General features: G+C 47.1%; 2 protein-coding genes across 2 annotated transcripts in view; both read left to right on the top strand.

Moving 5' to 3' along the window:
- The window catches only part of LOC119401265 (isobutyryl-CoA dehydrogenase, mitochondrial), a 44,208-nt gene that overhangs the window by 11,098 nt on the left and 16,855 nt on the right, over positions 1-16,255 (top strand). Inside the window, exons 4-9 of the mRNA XM_037667953.2 lie at positions 1,652-1,761; positions 10,150-10,364; positions 11,508-11,643; positions 13,693-13,790; positions 14,492-14,644; positions 15,805-15,907. Coding sequence (XP_037523881.1) covers positions 1,652-1,761; positions 10,150-10,364; positions 11,508-11,643; positions 13,693-13,790; positions 14,492-14,644; positions 15,805-15,907 — 815 coding nt within the window. The remainder of the gene's footprint in view (positions 1-1,651; positions 1,762-10,149; positions 10,365-11,507; positions 11,644-13,692; positions 13,791-14,491; positions 14,645-15,804; positions 15,908-16,255) is intronic.
- On the top strand, positions 2,608-4,764 carry LOC119401264 (nucleolar protein 10). Its single transcript, XM_037667952.2, has one exon. The coding sequence runs from the start codon at positions 2,742-2,744 to the stop codon at positions 4,731-4,733; it is 1,992 nt and encodes a 663-aa protein (XP_037523880.1). The 5' UTR covers positions 2,608-2,741; the 3' UTR covers positions 4,734-4,764.

Raw genomic sequence — 16,255 nt, forward strand, 5'->3', positions numbered from 1 at the left:
AGAAGCAAAATCAGTGAACTGAAGGGTGGGGAGTCAGCAGGCACCTGAGGCACTGCTGAGTGAGTGAGTGAAACAACTCTATTGGGTCGACAAGGGAATAAAAATCACAAGGCGTAAAAAGGCGGGGGGGGGGGGGTATACCACCGCCGTAGTTGACGGCTACCAACGACACAGAGCCGCGGTTGCGCGAAGAATAGAGACAAACTTAGGAGCAACACAGTCTACATAAAGACAGAATTGTGGTAGGCGCATTGCTTATCAATGTACGGTGTTTGTAATCAGCCCAGTCATTTTGAAAAATACTGCTTTATTGTTAAATTCGAGGCTCTGACTTACTAATGTTTGAAGTTTGAAAAAACAGTGCATGGACGAAAATGTTCCATTCCCATTCCATTCCGTGCAAAAGGCGCTTAATTCCATTCCCATTCTATTCCTCCAAGCATTGTCCCCATTCCATACCCATTTCATTCCGGGGTCGCGAAAATGTGGGATGATTCCGGAGTAATTCTGATTCCGGAGTGGCAACTCCGCAATACTGCTCTCTACAGTGAGGAGCTGGCAAGTGCAAACCTCCGGAAGCCGTTAACGAGGGTGGGTGTTCCCGTAGTCTGACATTAACGCACCACCTGATTTGTCCTATATACAGTCCCCCGCATGATAATGGCACTCTATAAACAACACATGATTTACAATGAACATTTCTATTCTTTGTATATAGTGTATATAGGACATACTGGGAGGTGCGTTAATGTCAGACTAAGGGAACACCTATCCTCGTTAACGGCTTCTGGAGGTTTGCACCTGCAAGCTCACTGTAGAGAGTGTGGCTGCCAACTGATGGCAGAGAAAACAACTTGTTTCTTCGGCCATCAGGACAAGTACACTAGGGAGGTGATGGAAGCTTTTCACATTGAAATGGAAGGGTGCGTGAGCAAACCGTCGGTAGTGCTTGGTAAAAAGGAAGTTCGATACTTGGATTCAACGCTGCCGCATTAAAGTGAGTATTTTTGTGGACTGTTATGCAGGTTTTTTTGCATGTAGATGGTTTGTTCTTTTTCTCGGGTGTTCTTACGCATGGTGTCACTTTCTCATGAGTTGTTAGTTTTGTAGATCGGGATTGCTCTGCTGCACAGACGATATGGAGTGTCACGTGACTAAGTCGGCTGCTGTATATACGTGTGCTTGTGCCTTCCAATAAATTTTAGCTGCGAGTCAGTGCCTGTGTCGTGTTTTCCTTAGTCCTCGTCCGTTTTTGTTTTTCCTTCACAATGATGAACTAGCCCATGTTCCTCTTCTAGTGAAGCTTACTTGATAGAGTGACTTGGTGATCAACTGCTTCAATTTTTCTTGGCTAGAAAAAGGAGTTTCTGTGCGTGCTATAAACTGCGTTTTCATCCTATGTTAATGCGCTTTTATAGATGGTTAGAAATACTGTAAAATCAGAATTGATGTTGCAAATTGCGACAGAAGATGGAAAATGAAGGTGTCCCTTGAAGGCCATGTTTTGATATATGTTACGACAGGATTACGACAGGAGCTCTGGAGACAGGACTGTGATAGAAACACAAGTCATTCTCTAGCGCTGTTTGTTCCCCTCCCAATGATGTACCAACCAGGCCAGTTAGCAGTTCCCAATGTGCTTTTCTTTCAGTATGGCACTGTGGATGATTGATGCTTTTGGGAATCATGATCAGAAGCTCAAGTGGCTTCCTGAGCTGTGCACAATGGAGAAATTTGCATCGTACTGCCTGACAGAGCCAGGTAATTTCTTTGGGAAGCAAGGTTTTTCACTCTTGTGTTACGCTACATTTCCTGCTACGCTCAGCGATGGAACAGAGAATGTCGTTCAATCCGTAATGTTTGGCAGTGTGCACTAGCTTGGACGAAGAGAGAACAACAAAGCTGCTTTGTCTAAGTGCAAGCTGTCAAACATGATGAATTCGCACCAACTAGCCCAGTCGCGTACCTTGCTGCAGTGTCACTGCAGCCGTTTCGACACGAGCGCTTATCTTCGTCAGGGAAGCAAAAGTTATGTTGCACGTTCATTGCTGCTGAAAACAGCTCCTTGCTTATATTTATTGCACCAAACTTCCTACTCTCTGTGTCCACTCAAATTTAAATTATTAAATAATAAAAATTTCTAAATATTATTTTCGTGATTTTGCGTAGTGGTGCGCAGTTAATGCACAATAAGAGCGCTTTGCGCCAGCCGTAACATCAACGCGAGCGCCGAAGCAGACGAGAGTAATCAGGCGTTTACTAGCGCCACGCCGTCTCTAGCGGCAGGAGGGGTAAACAGACACTATGGCATGGACTCGAGACCTGACGCGTTGGCGGAAATGGCGGTCTTTGGTTTCGCGCAAATTTCGGAGGACGTGTAACAGTGCAGGTCTGAAGTAGTGTAGGCCGTGGTTCAAAGAAGGTGAACAATGAGACGGGAAACGTGTCGTAGGTTTCGTGTAGTGGACGCGCCGGGGTCAAAAACATGGAGAAGGCAACGTCACGGGTGCGTAGAAACCTGGAAAGCGAACCGAGCCAAATCCATTAGCGATGGCGGCTTGCAGCCGCACGCACAGCCGCCCACATCCTATCCTATCCAATCCAAGCCGCAATGCTTCTTTGGCTTTTCTTTGCCATGCGTTTTTCGGCAGTACAACAGGTCGATCGGAGCGCATTTTCCAGTCATTCTGCAGTCATAAAGTAAATATTGTCTCAGTACAGTTGCGAAAAGTACTTGAAAAATGCAGGTGTCAAGTGCGAACGACGTGAAGATATACAACCTTAGCGCGGGCCGATCGCTGCCAGAATGGCTGTCGGACCGCAAGAAGCGCATGCTGGCGAAGAAAAACGCGGAAATACGGCATCGCATCGAGCTCATCCAGGACTTGGAAATGCCTGTCGTGAGTACCAACGTCGCCATGTCGCGCGACGGCCAGTTCGTAATGGTAACTGGCACCTACAAGCCACGCGTTCGCTGCTACGAAGTGTCGCAGCTGTCCATGAAGTTCGAGCGCTGCTTCGACTCCGACGTCGTCACCTTCGACATACTGAGCGACGACTACGCAAAGATGGTGTTCCTACACTGTGACCGTTACGTCGAGTTCCACGCCGCATACGGGCGCTACCACCGGGTGAGAATTCCCAAGTTTGGCCGTGACATGGCCTACTTGCCGGCGTCTTGCGAGCTCTACTTCGGCTGCGACGGCGCTGAAGTGTACCGGCTGAGCTTGGACCAAGGTCGCTTCATGAATCCCATCACGACCGAGGCGACGGCTGTGAATGTGTGTTGCGTCAACAGTTACCACAATCTCGTTTGCCTGGGCACCCAAGAAGGCAAAGTGGAGGCCTTCGATCCCAGATCGAGGTCGCGAGTGGGCATCCTCGAGTGCGCTCTCAACAGCGTCACCGAGGACACGGAAGTCGATGGAATGCCGTCGGTGACTGCGCTCACTTTCAAGGACTCCCTGACGCTGGGCGTCGGTACGGCGACGGGTCAGGTCCTGTTGTTCGACATTCGCTCCGACAAGCCGCTGCTCGTGAAGGACCACCTGTACGGCTTGCCCGTCAAGAAGGTGGCCTTCCATTCGGACGCCAACGTCGTTATGAGCATGGACTCGAAGGTGCTCAAGCTGTGGAACCCCACTTCGGGAAAGGCCTTCACGTCAGTCACGCCGGGCGTCGACTTGAACGACCTGTGCCTCGTGGGGAACTCTGGCTTGTTCTTTATGGCGAACGAAGGCAAAAAAGTGCTGTCCTATTACATTCCGAGTCTGGGTCCCGCACCTCGCTGGTGCTCCTTCCTGGACAACCTGACCGAGGAGCTGGAGGAGACGCATCAGGACACCGTGTACGACGACTACAAGTTCGTCACCCACAAGGAGCTCGAGAATCTCGGCTTGGGCCACCTGGTGGGCACTAACCTCCTGCGAGCATACATGCATGGCTACTTCCTCGACATAAGACTCTACCACAAGGCAAAGGCATTGGTGCAACCGTTTGCGTACGACGAGTACCGCAAGAGAAAGATCAGAGACACCGTTGAAGCTGCGCGGAAGAACCGTGTCGAGAGCAAACTCAAGTTGCCAACGGTCAACAGGGAACTGGCGAAGAAGCTGCAAGAAGCAGTTGCAGCTCCAAGAAAGGCGCCGAAGACGACCCTCTTGGAGGACACACGCTTTAAAGCTATATTTGAAAACCCAGACTTCGAGGTTGACCCTGGCAGCGAAGAGTACAGACTGTTGAACCCACTCGTGAAGAGTCTGGACAAACGGCAAAAGAATAAGGTGGCCGAGAGCGGCATCATGGAGCTGCTCGATCCAGTCGAACAGAACGGCAGCTCTAGCGAAGAGGAGAGCTCGGACGATGACAGAACGTGGACGAGAGAGGTGAAGAAAGAACACCGGAAGATAAGGCAAGAAGCAAGATCGACACCGGGAGTGCCCAAGATGTACGAACTGAAGAGTGGCGTTGAGCTCCATGGCGGAGTCCTTTCTGGAAAGACTGAAAGTGTGGCCACTGTGAAGAAGGCAGCACAGAAGCTGACTCTTGCTCAGAGACTGGAAAGAGATAACGTGGGTACAGCAGTGGGTGCGGGTGGGAACAGGATGATGACGTTTGAATCGAGGAGAACAAAAGTTGAGCGGGACCGGGAAGAGAAAGTGAAGGCACACATGGCTGAGCGAAGGGAGGTTAGGCGTTCCACAAAAGGATTGAAAATGACAAGACTGCCTTGACGTTTGCCCTGTCTTGTAAATAATAAAGTGATCCACAGCGCATGCTCATTCATTCTGACAAAGTGCACTGTTTGATGATTGCCCCTAATTTGCCACGTGTTGAATTTGTTCCCATCATTTAGCTGTGACCAAAGACATTACCTTAAGTTCTAAGTAACAGGTCTAAAGCTTCACATGTAGCAGCTGCAGTTTGCTGTTTACCGTGGTAATAAACTGCATTTCGTTGCCTAAACACTGGGGCATGAAAGTGCCACATGTACTCGTGGGGTTTCAATTGCCTGAACACAGTAATTATTTCCCCTGCTGTTATGGTCAGAAGTTCCTTTGAGCACGAGTGCAATTATTTCAGACACTGAGCTGCACAGTGTGATATATAATTTGGAAATACAAATGTCGCACAGTGCTCAACTACAATACATTTATGTGGCAATAATGGTGTCATGGTAACAACTCTCATGTTAAAGTTGTGCTTAATGCTTTCAAAGTATTGACAAAATGTTGATACTAGAAAGTGTCTTTACCAGCAGTGGTAATTCCCAAAGTGTGCTGACATCTTGCAATTAGGATTCAAAGATTGGAGCCCCTTGAGCTGTTCCAGTAGCCGGCAAGCACGAGTATTAGCATTTTCACCTTCTCAGCTGCTTTTGATAGTAACAAGTTTCTTGCTGTACTGCCTTTTCTATTGCGCCATTTTCCGTAAAGGTGGCGTCTAAAAAAATTGTTCCTGTCACGTACTTCCTGCTCCAAAGGCAGGTAGAAAAAGCATAGCCTCCGAGATCTGTCTATGATGATGATCTGTCACTGGGGCATGCATTGACAGCTGACTCAACAACAAGACTATGCTTGCCCTCACCATTCCGCCAATCCTAGATGAAACCACACTCTACTCACAGCCATCTCTTCCACAGAATTTCCATAGGTGCTCTGTCTAGTAGCACTTATTAATTTTCATGACATCAAGCAATTCTAAAGAGCTCTTTAACCCATACAGACCCACGCTTGTGTCACTGGTTTTATGTCATAAACTTGCACGTCCTGGTAAATTTCATCGGGGAGTCTGACATTGCTGCTCTGTTAAACTTAATGTTTTAGATAGTAACAACAAACCTTTAACTACCAATATGTGTAGCACTTGCATTAGCCAAAAAAAAAAGTACGTACGATTCAAGTGAAAACCAGCTAGCACGACTGTCTTTCACAGGTGAAGGGCAGCTGTGGGTGGAGCCAACATGTTTTTCTTAAATTGTAACTGGGTACAGTGCCAACAGATGGCAGCAGTGCTCATCATCGCTGAACATGAAACACTATGCCATGCACATGCAGTACCGCTTTTCTGCTTCAAACAAGGGTGTGGCAGTGCATTGTAAGTGATGCATCAGAACTTGCTGTATGTTCTACCACATGAGGTGACAAGCACTGTTTTCTGCGATGAACTGCACAGCTCGGCTTGTTTCAGTCACTGCAAAACAAAATCTTTCCACTGGCAGAACTATCTCATTTGATGCCCTGGACTGTCCCTTTATCGGCATAAATTAACCAACCGCACGAACTTTTATGGATTGTCCACAGGCACAAAGTTAAACTCGGAATAAATGGGGCCCATCATCTTATGCATTCTGGCTGAATGCAACATTAACTGGAACTCCCACCTACCTCATTGGCTTGTAAAATTGCCAAGTCCAACAAATGTATCAAATGGTGGTGCTGTAAAAAAAAAGGGAAACCCAATCTATCAAGCACTTGTGGGAAAATTAATGCAAATAAAATATTTGCTACTGCATTTCCATTGTTCACAAAGCAATCATAATCTGAGGGGGCAAGAGAGCACTACGGAGTGGTTTGGACCTTGTTACTAAGAGAAAAGACAATTGTTTGTAAATCTGTGGCATACATATAGATTACTGTTCCACAGGACCAGACAGCTCTTTCAAATGAAATTACTGTGCAGGATTACTATACAGTTGTTGCTCCAGCTGTGGACACAGTCAGTGATGTAAAACTAAAAAATTGAGAACCAAGCCTAATGGCAGGGCTGGCAAGAGAATGTCTCGTAACCATAATTAGCAGGGCTTGCGCCAAGACTTCTTACATGCACTTGAATCTGGTCGTACTGGTGTGAAATTTCAGACAAAAGTGGCCTCGGGTTAACGGGACACTAAAGGCAAAAATAAGTCGACGTTGATTGTTGAACTAGCAGTCCAGAAACCTTGTAGTGCTACTTTTGTGCCAAGGAAGTGCTTATTTTGAAATAAAATCACGTTTTAGTGTTCCGCATCGCCTATCTATAGCGCACTTCAAATCACCCGCCTGAAATCAGTCTTTCACACGTCACTGCTGCCGTGCCCAACGTTGCCCGCCTTTACTGCGCGGCAGTGTGTACTGGCGGCATGCACCATTCGGGCATCCGGCAACATCACATGCATGCGGCATTTTGTCGAACTTTCTGTCGGAGCGACTTTCACGAGCGCGCAAAACATGCGCGGCAGTGCGCATTACCTAAACTACCACTGAGACGCGACCGCATGAGCGAAGCAGGGCGTCGGGAGAAGCGCAGTTCAGTGAAAACGGAACCTTTGAACCACGCACTCCGTTCCCCATGACAACGCCAAGCAGGTTCTTTTTTCCATGAATCAAACAGAAACTAACAAACAGTATTTTATTACGTCTCTTGATGCACGGAAGGTTCTTTTTTTATTGCTGCTAGTTTGATTACTAGTGATTAATTGTAGGCAGACTAGTTGTTGTGTAGGGCCGGGGCGCGGCGTAACCCGCGGCGGGCCGATGGAGAGGCCGAACGACGGGAGGGCGCGCGGAGTGACGACGCGGAGACCAAGCTTCGGCGAGACTGACGGGAGACTGCTTTCCCGCGTTCATTGCAGGCGGTTTTAAGGAGCGAGAAGAAAGGTTATTGGTCCGCGAGGCACGGGTCACATGACTGGCATGGCCACGCAGGATTGGTGGTAGCAAAGAGGCATGGCAGAGACCTAGCTCCCCCTTGTAGCATGAATAGAGAGCACAACAGCACTGGTGTCTCAGCATGGCACCAGGGGTCACACGACACAACACTAGTCATATGTCATCGGGATCATTTTGAAAATTTGCCGCTGATGGCGCTCATCGTGTGATACATTTAGCTTAATTTCTCGGTAAGTAGGCCACTGCTGTTGATAATATTGCCGTTTTAGATGTTGTCATACATTGAGCTTTCACTCTGACATAAATTGTTATTTGCCTTTAGTGTCCCTTTAAGTATCTGGGTTGTCAATAAAGGCGGAAATATTGTGCACTGGAGCAGTGCAGAACATTGGTTTACTGAACCAACAAGCTGCACTAGCCAGTTCATTAAACCAATGCAAACAGCTCACGAGGAGCAAGTGACATAATGACGGATTGGCTCCAAGTCCCATCCCTTTTATTGCACCGATTTCGACAGCATGAATTATCAGCCAACACAAGCTCTTCTACAAGTTGTTCTGTGTACAACCACACAATTTTTAATATTTTAGTGCTGACTAGCAGGTCAGTCAGTTCTTGCAATGGAAGGAATGGACAAGATACGACTTCCAAGCATGACCTCATTCAGGATGCTCCTTCATCTCTGAAACACCACCACCAATTTCAGAGGACACATGATGGAGTCAGCATAATGTTGATTCCTTGCATTCACCTTCAGCTCAGAGATGTGTCTGGAAATGGTGCATTTACTTTTTTTTTACTAGGCATGCTGTGGAGAGAACAAGGGCAGCTGCACTGAGCCATTGACGGAGATTTACATTGCATCACTGTGCTCCGTCATGTAGTACTGACTCACTTGCAGGACTCCTGCTATGTTATGAAAAAATGACGAGGGTAGCTTAACAAGGATTGACCTTGCTGGCGTGACGTATCTTCAGAGCCGCAGGAACTCTTTACAGCAGGGGCAAGAAGGGACACGCGCTCGTGTGTACGTGCCTCGTCTGTCTGTAAAATGCATCTGTGCTAAGCACTTGACGAATAAAAGGGTATGTTGCAAAAACCAGGCATTCGACCCTGCTAGCTTAGCTGCTAGCCTGTTTGCAATTTACACAGATGCACAATAGATGCAGTGTTTGGAGCTTGTTTGGCCCAAAAATATGTGGGACCGTTGGTTTCCCCATAGGGACTGCAGAACATCTGCCAGTAGGCGTTGCTCTCACATTTTTGTAAGAGACTGATCAACACACGCCAACATATTTGACACAGAAAGATGCGCTCAGGCAGAGCAATTACAGGCCACATCTGCCAGGCTAAACCATAGGCCCGTACCGCCGTCACTGTAGAAATGAAATGAAGGTTCTCATCCTAATTCCAAAACAAGGGGCACGTCATAAAGGGGCCCTGCAATGTCTTTCTAAGTTATCATAGAACGACCTGACTGCTGGATTCCGTTGGCTCATAAATCTTCTGCCGCAAAGCTGTTTGAAATCTGCAAAGTATAGGCAGTGCTATTGCACAAAATGCATGCTTCCTTTCTTCAGCTATCAAAACTACACGATGGCAGAGGGACCACGTGCCGCCCAAGAGTCGCTTTGCCATGTGTCAAGGTTTTGGGAACTTCCTCCTCATTGCAACTTGTGTCCGAGCACCAGAGCCGACTTCAATCACGTCTTTGTGAATTGCCCAAACAAACCCAAGCCCCCGTGGCAAGGGTCAGAACACCAGGAGCGATGGGAGGCTGCTCTGCGCAACTCACAACCGGAGTTACAGCTCCGGACAGTGGGCTGGGCCAGAGGGGTCGCCGAAGCACAGAAGTGTCCGGCCACCTAGAGCGGCCCGAGGGCTCATCGTCGTCCTGCTTCCGCTCCCCCCCCCCCCCCCTCACATGATTCTTTCACGAATCAATAAAGTTGTTTACCTACCTACCTTTCTCCTTTGACAGTATTGGCCGCTACCGCTGGCTCCCCACGGGCAGCTACAGTACCTGAGCGACGCAATACGTGGCCTCTGCGGTTGTTTACCAGCACTTGCGTAGTTGGTGATGACACTGCCAAGGAAACAGAAAGCAATTTTAGGCCCTTTTTGACAAATGTTGTAAATTTCTTGTGAATGCAGTGCCATAATATTTTGCTCAAATGTTCACAGCCGCTTTGACTGCTCATCAACAATGTTTTCTGACCGTGTTGCAGGGTGGCTTTAATTAGTGAGCCATTTTCAAAGAAATGCTTCCTCTGTGTGGCATGGTTATGACCTAGCACAAATGTTTTAAACCCACTGAGAGCCCCGTAACAAGCTCAACGCTGTGCGGGCTTCAAACAAGTTGAACCTCGGTGTAGTGAGCTTATTGGTTATAGTGAAGTAAATGAGGAATAGTGTTGCCATTACGAAATAAATAACGAAGCTGTTTTCGTGTTGGGTTGCCTTTGTTATGACATAGCAGGAGTGATGTGGATTAATGCAGGCAGCGGCAGCGATGCTGCCTCCCTGGTCACCACAGCCAAGAGGGATGGGGACGACTACGTCTTGAACGGCACCAAGGCATTTGTCAGTGGCTCAGGCGCAAGCGATGTGTACGTGGTGATGTGCCGCACCGGTGGCTCAGGTGCAAAAGGCATCTCTGCAGTCGTTGTCGAGAAAGGAACACCAGGCCTGAGCTTTGGCAAAAAAGAAAAAAAGGTTGGCAACATTTGTTGCAATGCATGGTCCTTCATTTCAAGGAACAGTTGGGAGCAGAGTGCTGAAATGGCGCTGACAAGGACGTGCTTTTTTCAGGAGGGACGTTTAGTGACAAAAAGGGCATTCCGTTTTAAGACAAAAAAAAATTACTCTATGAAAGAGCGGCATCCATACGAGACCGTAGGCAGCATATGATACACCATAGGCACCTTTTCTTTTTGTACTGATGAGGAAACACGATAGAGAGGGCAAAGGTGATGGTGTGATGAGATAAATGATTTTCTCGCATATGGCAGCCACTTTTTCGTCGAAGAATATATATATATATATATATATTCTTTTTTTAAACAGTACACCCCCTGCCATCACTTAACATCCATCACAGTCACTGATAAAACTTGTTCAACTGACATCTCTGCACAGAGCAGCCTTTGATAATTCGGTCAACTTACATTTCAGGGCACTAAAAGCGTTGCACGTTAGGTGGCAGTTGTGTGGTCTTTTTTTTAAATTCATGCGCTTTAAAGAAAAGCTAGAAAAAAAATTAAGCAGGGGAGTTATCATAGCACCGATGAAAAAAATTCGATGTTTCTGAACGACTGCTGCAACTTTTTTATTGAAGGTTCTTTTGCTAGAGTTAGTAGTTAAAAAGTTCATTAAGCAATCTGTTAATTATCGAGTTTGGCAGATTGGAAAAAATATCATGATGTGCTCTGTATGGCTCAAAATAATGCTGTGCCAATTTGAGATGCATAGCGCCTATGTTATTATTTTTTTTTTTGTATATATGTACCTGGTGCAAGTTAGTTGAAAGACCGTGTATACTATTACCTCAAGCTTCAGAGTGTGCACAGAACAGTTGCTGTTGAATGAAAGACCCAGTTACTGTTTGGATACTAATTGCAGCTGATTTATTACGACAAGGTAAACTTGTCAATGCAAAGATGTCAGCCATTTTCTTTTGGTAAAGTAGAGCCATACATGTATTCACTTTATTACCAGCTGAGTGTTGCCTTTAAAACTCTTTGTGATTGCTTTTATGCACAGACCTCCTAAAGTTTTGCTTTCGCACTGTGTCAGGGCTCAGCCATCTAAGCCTTCTGTAGTTGGCGCAGTCCACTACAAGGAATGTCTCTGTCGTAGCTCGGGTGGAACACGCAGCCGACACGGGCAGTGATCTTGGAAGACTGTCGAGTGCCCGTCTCCAACCGGCTGGGCGAGGAGGGCCAGGGCTTCTCCTTTGCCATGCTGGGACTCAATGGTGGACGCGTCAATATTGGTAAGCATCCTCTTGCATGGACGGGCCACATTGTTCGGCGTCATCGTCCACTGTGCTAGTTTGGCCATGTTGGTATGCACAGTTATGATGGCTGGTCAGTTCTTCATCTTCTTGCACTGCTTCTGCCATTACTGTGCTTGACTGCAATGTTTTACTGCCCTATGGACGTTATAGGGGTTCTTTTTTGAAACAAACATGAACACAACAAGCCGCACGTGCGAACCTGTCCCTCGTTTGGATCACACCACGCACCAGAGGAGTGTAGTTACTCGCTACTAGTGCTACGCAGCAGCCCTAACAGTCAGAGCTGTGACCCCCTATCCCGCGGTTCGCATTGAGTTGCGACCGCGGCGGGTGTCAGGCCAGTGGGGACAGAGACAAGTCTTTCGACTGAAGGTGTTTATTCACCTCAGATGCCAATTGCAACAATAGAGTAGCACATCAAGTTAACACCTCAGCGGCGGAGTGTTCCGCACTGCTTGGGGAAACAATCGTTAACAAATAGCAAGCACACGTCGAGGGAATGATAAATGCTCATTTCACCTCGCGTGGCTGCTTTTGCACTCCGGTCCGGGGCGGTGGTTCGCACTCCATGGCCGGAGTGCTGCAGGGGTTGATGGCGGCGGTGGTGCTCACGGCTTGGGTCCGATGTGGTCAATCACACCGCCCAAGACCGAAGACCAGGAGCTCCCCAAGAAAGCAGCGCACGTTCTTGGGGCCTGGAGAGGAGTCTCTCCAGAAAAGGGCACGAAGGGAAAACGGGGCATCTCGACTTTGGCCAGGGAGCAGGGCACGAAGGGCCCCTCTCGCCACTGCGCGTACAAATGTAGCGCGAAGCCGAGGTGCCGCCGCGTTGAAGGCAATGGGTTGCGTGTGCAACCCCACAACTTGTCATAGTGTTGAGATCAGCCTAGATTTACTCACGTACTAGAGGTATCCGGTTTTTCATTTTGTTCCACCAGACCTCACTGCCGCTCTTGCCATATTTAACTTCATTTCTAATAAAGCATGTGATGACTGTTGCTAAGGCACTCCATTTTCATCAGGTTTTCATTGGACAACCAATTGAAATTCAACCCATTTAAGCAGCTGTTTTGCCTAGGAAATCATCACTGTAGGGAATACCAGTACTATAGACATCCCAGTGCTCGCAGAGAATTAAGAGGCATAAAACTCATGATGAGAACTTACCCTGTTGCTGAGGATTTTCGCTCTCTCTTTTTGGTGGCATTTAAGAAGAATAGTTTTGATGCTTTTGCATGAATGCATAGAGCCCCGAGTCGCTTTGGTATGTTTAAGGGGCCCTGCAACACTTTTGCAAGTAACCGTCGGATGGCCTCGTTAAAAGAGTCTATTGCCGCAAAAATATTTGGAATCCATCAAGTACGAGCAGAGTTACAGGGATTTGTAGCACGCTGTAATTGCTTTCTCTCTTCTCTTGCCCCTACAATAAGCGTGCTGGAAGCTAAGCAGGGAGGGATGGCATTGGGGAAAGAAGTTACATTACACACGCGTCACGACCTTGAGCACATTTTCTTTTTTTTCTTTTGCTCCAAGCACACGGCTTACTTTCAGTCTGATTGCGAGTGCACGCGTGGGCACGTGGTGGCTTTTTCAAAGCGGCCATGGTAACTGTGCAGCTCACGATGCTCAAGTCAGCCAATGGCCGTGAATTTGGGTATATGGCATCATTTGTAGAAAAACAAGGGAACGATTTCTGGCTGACTGAGAATTAATTGTGAATTCCAGGCAGCGGGCTGTGCTATAGTGTTTGACTTGCATGTTCTCAGTAGCCTCAACTACGTATTGGCAGCATTTTCTGACCGTGCTGAAAAAGTGTTGCAAGGCCCCTCAAATCCCCATCAACCTTAAACCTCGTGTAATTTTTTCCTAGTTTTTCGCTTGTTGTAAAACATAGAATGTGACTATGCTGTGCTTACCCACCAACTGTGAGTGTGTTGTTGCGAGTGCTGGTCTTAGAGACTGTGAATTGTTTAATTGTAGTGCCATCCCAGCAAGTGAGCTTCACATATTCATGTTTATGCGCAGCATCCTGTTCCATGGGAGCTGCGGCTGCTAGCATTGACATAGTGACTGAACATTTGAAGGTTCGCAAGCAGTTTGGGAAGCCCCTTGCCTCTTACCAGGTACCCTTCGTAATCACTCTTTGCAACTGATTGCATCAAAGTCGTTGATAGTTTTGCCATTGCTGTGCTGCATTTGTCATTTGTAAAGGCTGAACTCGCCCTCCTCATACCTTCGTGCATGACACCTTCTTACTCTTGTTGTATACAGTGCTACTCACGTACTGGCTCAGGATACAACCTGTTCAGTTTTCTCAGTTATCGCTAATTTGATTTAGCACTAATTAAGTGACACAAAAAGGAAGTAAACAAGGGCAGGCGCCCCCGCTTGCCTGTTGTCTGTTTTAATTTGCACTAAATGAACATAGTGATGATGCAAGACCAGCAAGCCCAGTGGTCATTCACACTGCAATTTCGCTAAATTAGGCCGAGGAAAGCTTGGCATTCTGCTGGGATGTGGTCCTCCTGGGTGGTGGTACCAGTTACTGAAAAAAAGATTACTTAGTCTTGTATACTCACTCCTGGCTGCACTCGTGTAATGTGGCCGACTCTGGGACTTCGGCAGTTCGCACAAAGGGACCACATGGATAATGTCACGTTATCAGACAAAAATAAAAATAAATTGGTGCCCAGCTTTGCCACTTGCCAACTAGTACTGGAGAGGCATCAGTTATAGAGATCTTTAAGCTTTGCACATTGGCTAGCTCTCCTCAGTTATGGCTAAGCCAACTCTGTCAGCCAGAAGTTTGCTGTTGCTATTTCAGAACAACCAGTTCAACTTGGCAAAGATGGCTACGGGGCTTCAGACCTCACGCTTAATTGTGAGGCGTGCAGCGCAGTCCATAGATGACAACGCTCCAGACAAGATGACATTATGCGCCATGGCCAAGCTACATGCCACAGAAGTTGGCTTCAAGGTTGGCTTTCCTTTTCTGATTCCATTGTTTGAGGTGACTGAGGATAAACTAGTAGAACAGTGACATTATTAATAAGCTGTCATAAGTTGTACATTTCCATGCAGCGGAAGTTTCAGGCTTCTGCCTGCAAATCACAGTGACAGGCGGCCTACACATATGGTTCGTGGATAAGGACCTGTGCAGAAGACCTAATACTGAAGGCCGCTTTCATGTTTGAAGGGACTAATCCTTGGCTGCTATAGGATGGATCGATGGGCTATGTGGTACTGCATTATTAGAAAGAGGAAGGAACACACATCAGATATGCTCAACGTACAACCGACTTTCACGGCAGACGCAGAAAGATTTACATAAGAATCCACATAAAACTACTGCATAAAATGCTTGGTTGCAGATGTCCAAAGAAAGCACAGGAAGATATAGCCTTGAAGAGAGTAACATTCTTTCTTCCATATAGCATAGTGCGCAGGGGCTTCTATACAGGAGCCTCTGCGCAAAATGTCACATTGGAAATGAAATTGCATGCATCGCAAAAATAGATGTTGTGGATATTGAAAGTGACAAATAAATTCACCAACGATTACAATACTCCCTAATGCAAAATTTGAGAGCAGGCGTGTACGAGTTTTCGGTTCGCGATATACTATTGGCTGTTGCGGACAATTTCGCTCATGCAGTAATGTTGCAAATGAAGCAAAGTGCGGGGTTGACTGCCTTGCTAACGTGCAGATTGTGAGGGTAGACACGATTCACAGCAGCTGCCGTCGACCGACCTCCCAGACGACACACGCCTCTGTCACCGTCACGTAGTTGCGTGCAGAATTCTGCTTTCCTCCTCACTCTTCCGCCATCTTCTCCACACTACTCGTCCACTTGCATCTTTCACTGCGTTTGTTCTTTCGGTTAGGACGGACAAGGCATGCCAACGCTCAAATGCAAGAGCTGTGCTCTAAAACACCATAACTACCAGCCACCTTAAATGCAGAACCTAGAATGTTGAGAACCATTCCTTTGAGAGGAGTTTACTATGCTATTGAAGTAGTACTACTAAGAAAACCCTTGCCAAGATTGCTTAATATATTCAAAGTGAAATGTCGTTGCTGTTGGCCTTTGTTTGAGAAAAGAGAGCTGATTGGACATGAATTGCTGACCCAATGCAGATCACCAATCAGGCTCTCCAGATGATGGGTGGTTATGGCTTCATCAAGGAGTACCCCATCCAGCAGTATCTGAGGGACCTAAGAGCACACCTCATTATTGAAGGTATGTTTTGACTGTGATTAACACTCTTGCTGCTGCTTCTCTTTCGGACTAACAAGCCACAGAACTTCAAGTACGGTGATGTCCTACTTGTAGTGTTATCGGTTCGCTCGAGAATACGACGCAGTCATGGCATGAGCGCCTGTCAAGCCCGCAGTAAGACAACCGGTCGCCACTGAACCCAAACAACAACTAACTTTATTCTACTCCGTACATCACGTACATCAAGGAGGGGGGCGCCACCTATTAGCACAATACAGTAGAACCCCGCTGATACGTTTTTGAAGGGACCTTAGGAAATAAACGTAAGAGACGGGAAACGTAACAGCCGAAAAACAGGAAAAACGGCAA

The sequence above is a fragment of the Rhipicephalus sanguineus genome, chromosome 8 (genome assembly GCF_013339695.2).
Source record: "Rhipicephalus sanguineus isolate Rsan-2018 chromosome 8, BIME_Rsan_1.4, whole genome shotgun sequence".
NCBI classification, from domain to species: domain Eukaryota; kingdom Metazoa; phylum Arthropoda; class Arachnida; order Ixodida; family Ixodidae; genus Rhipicephalus; species Rhipicephalus sanguineus.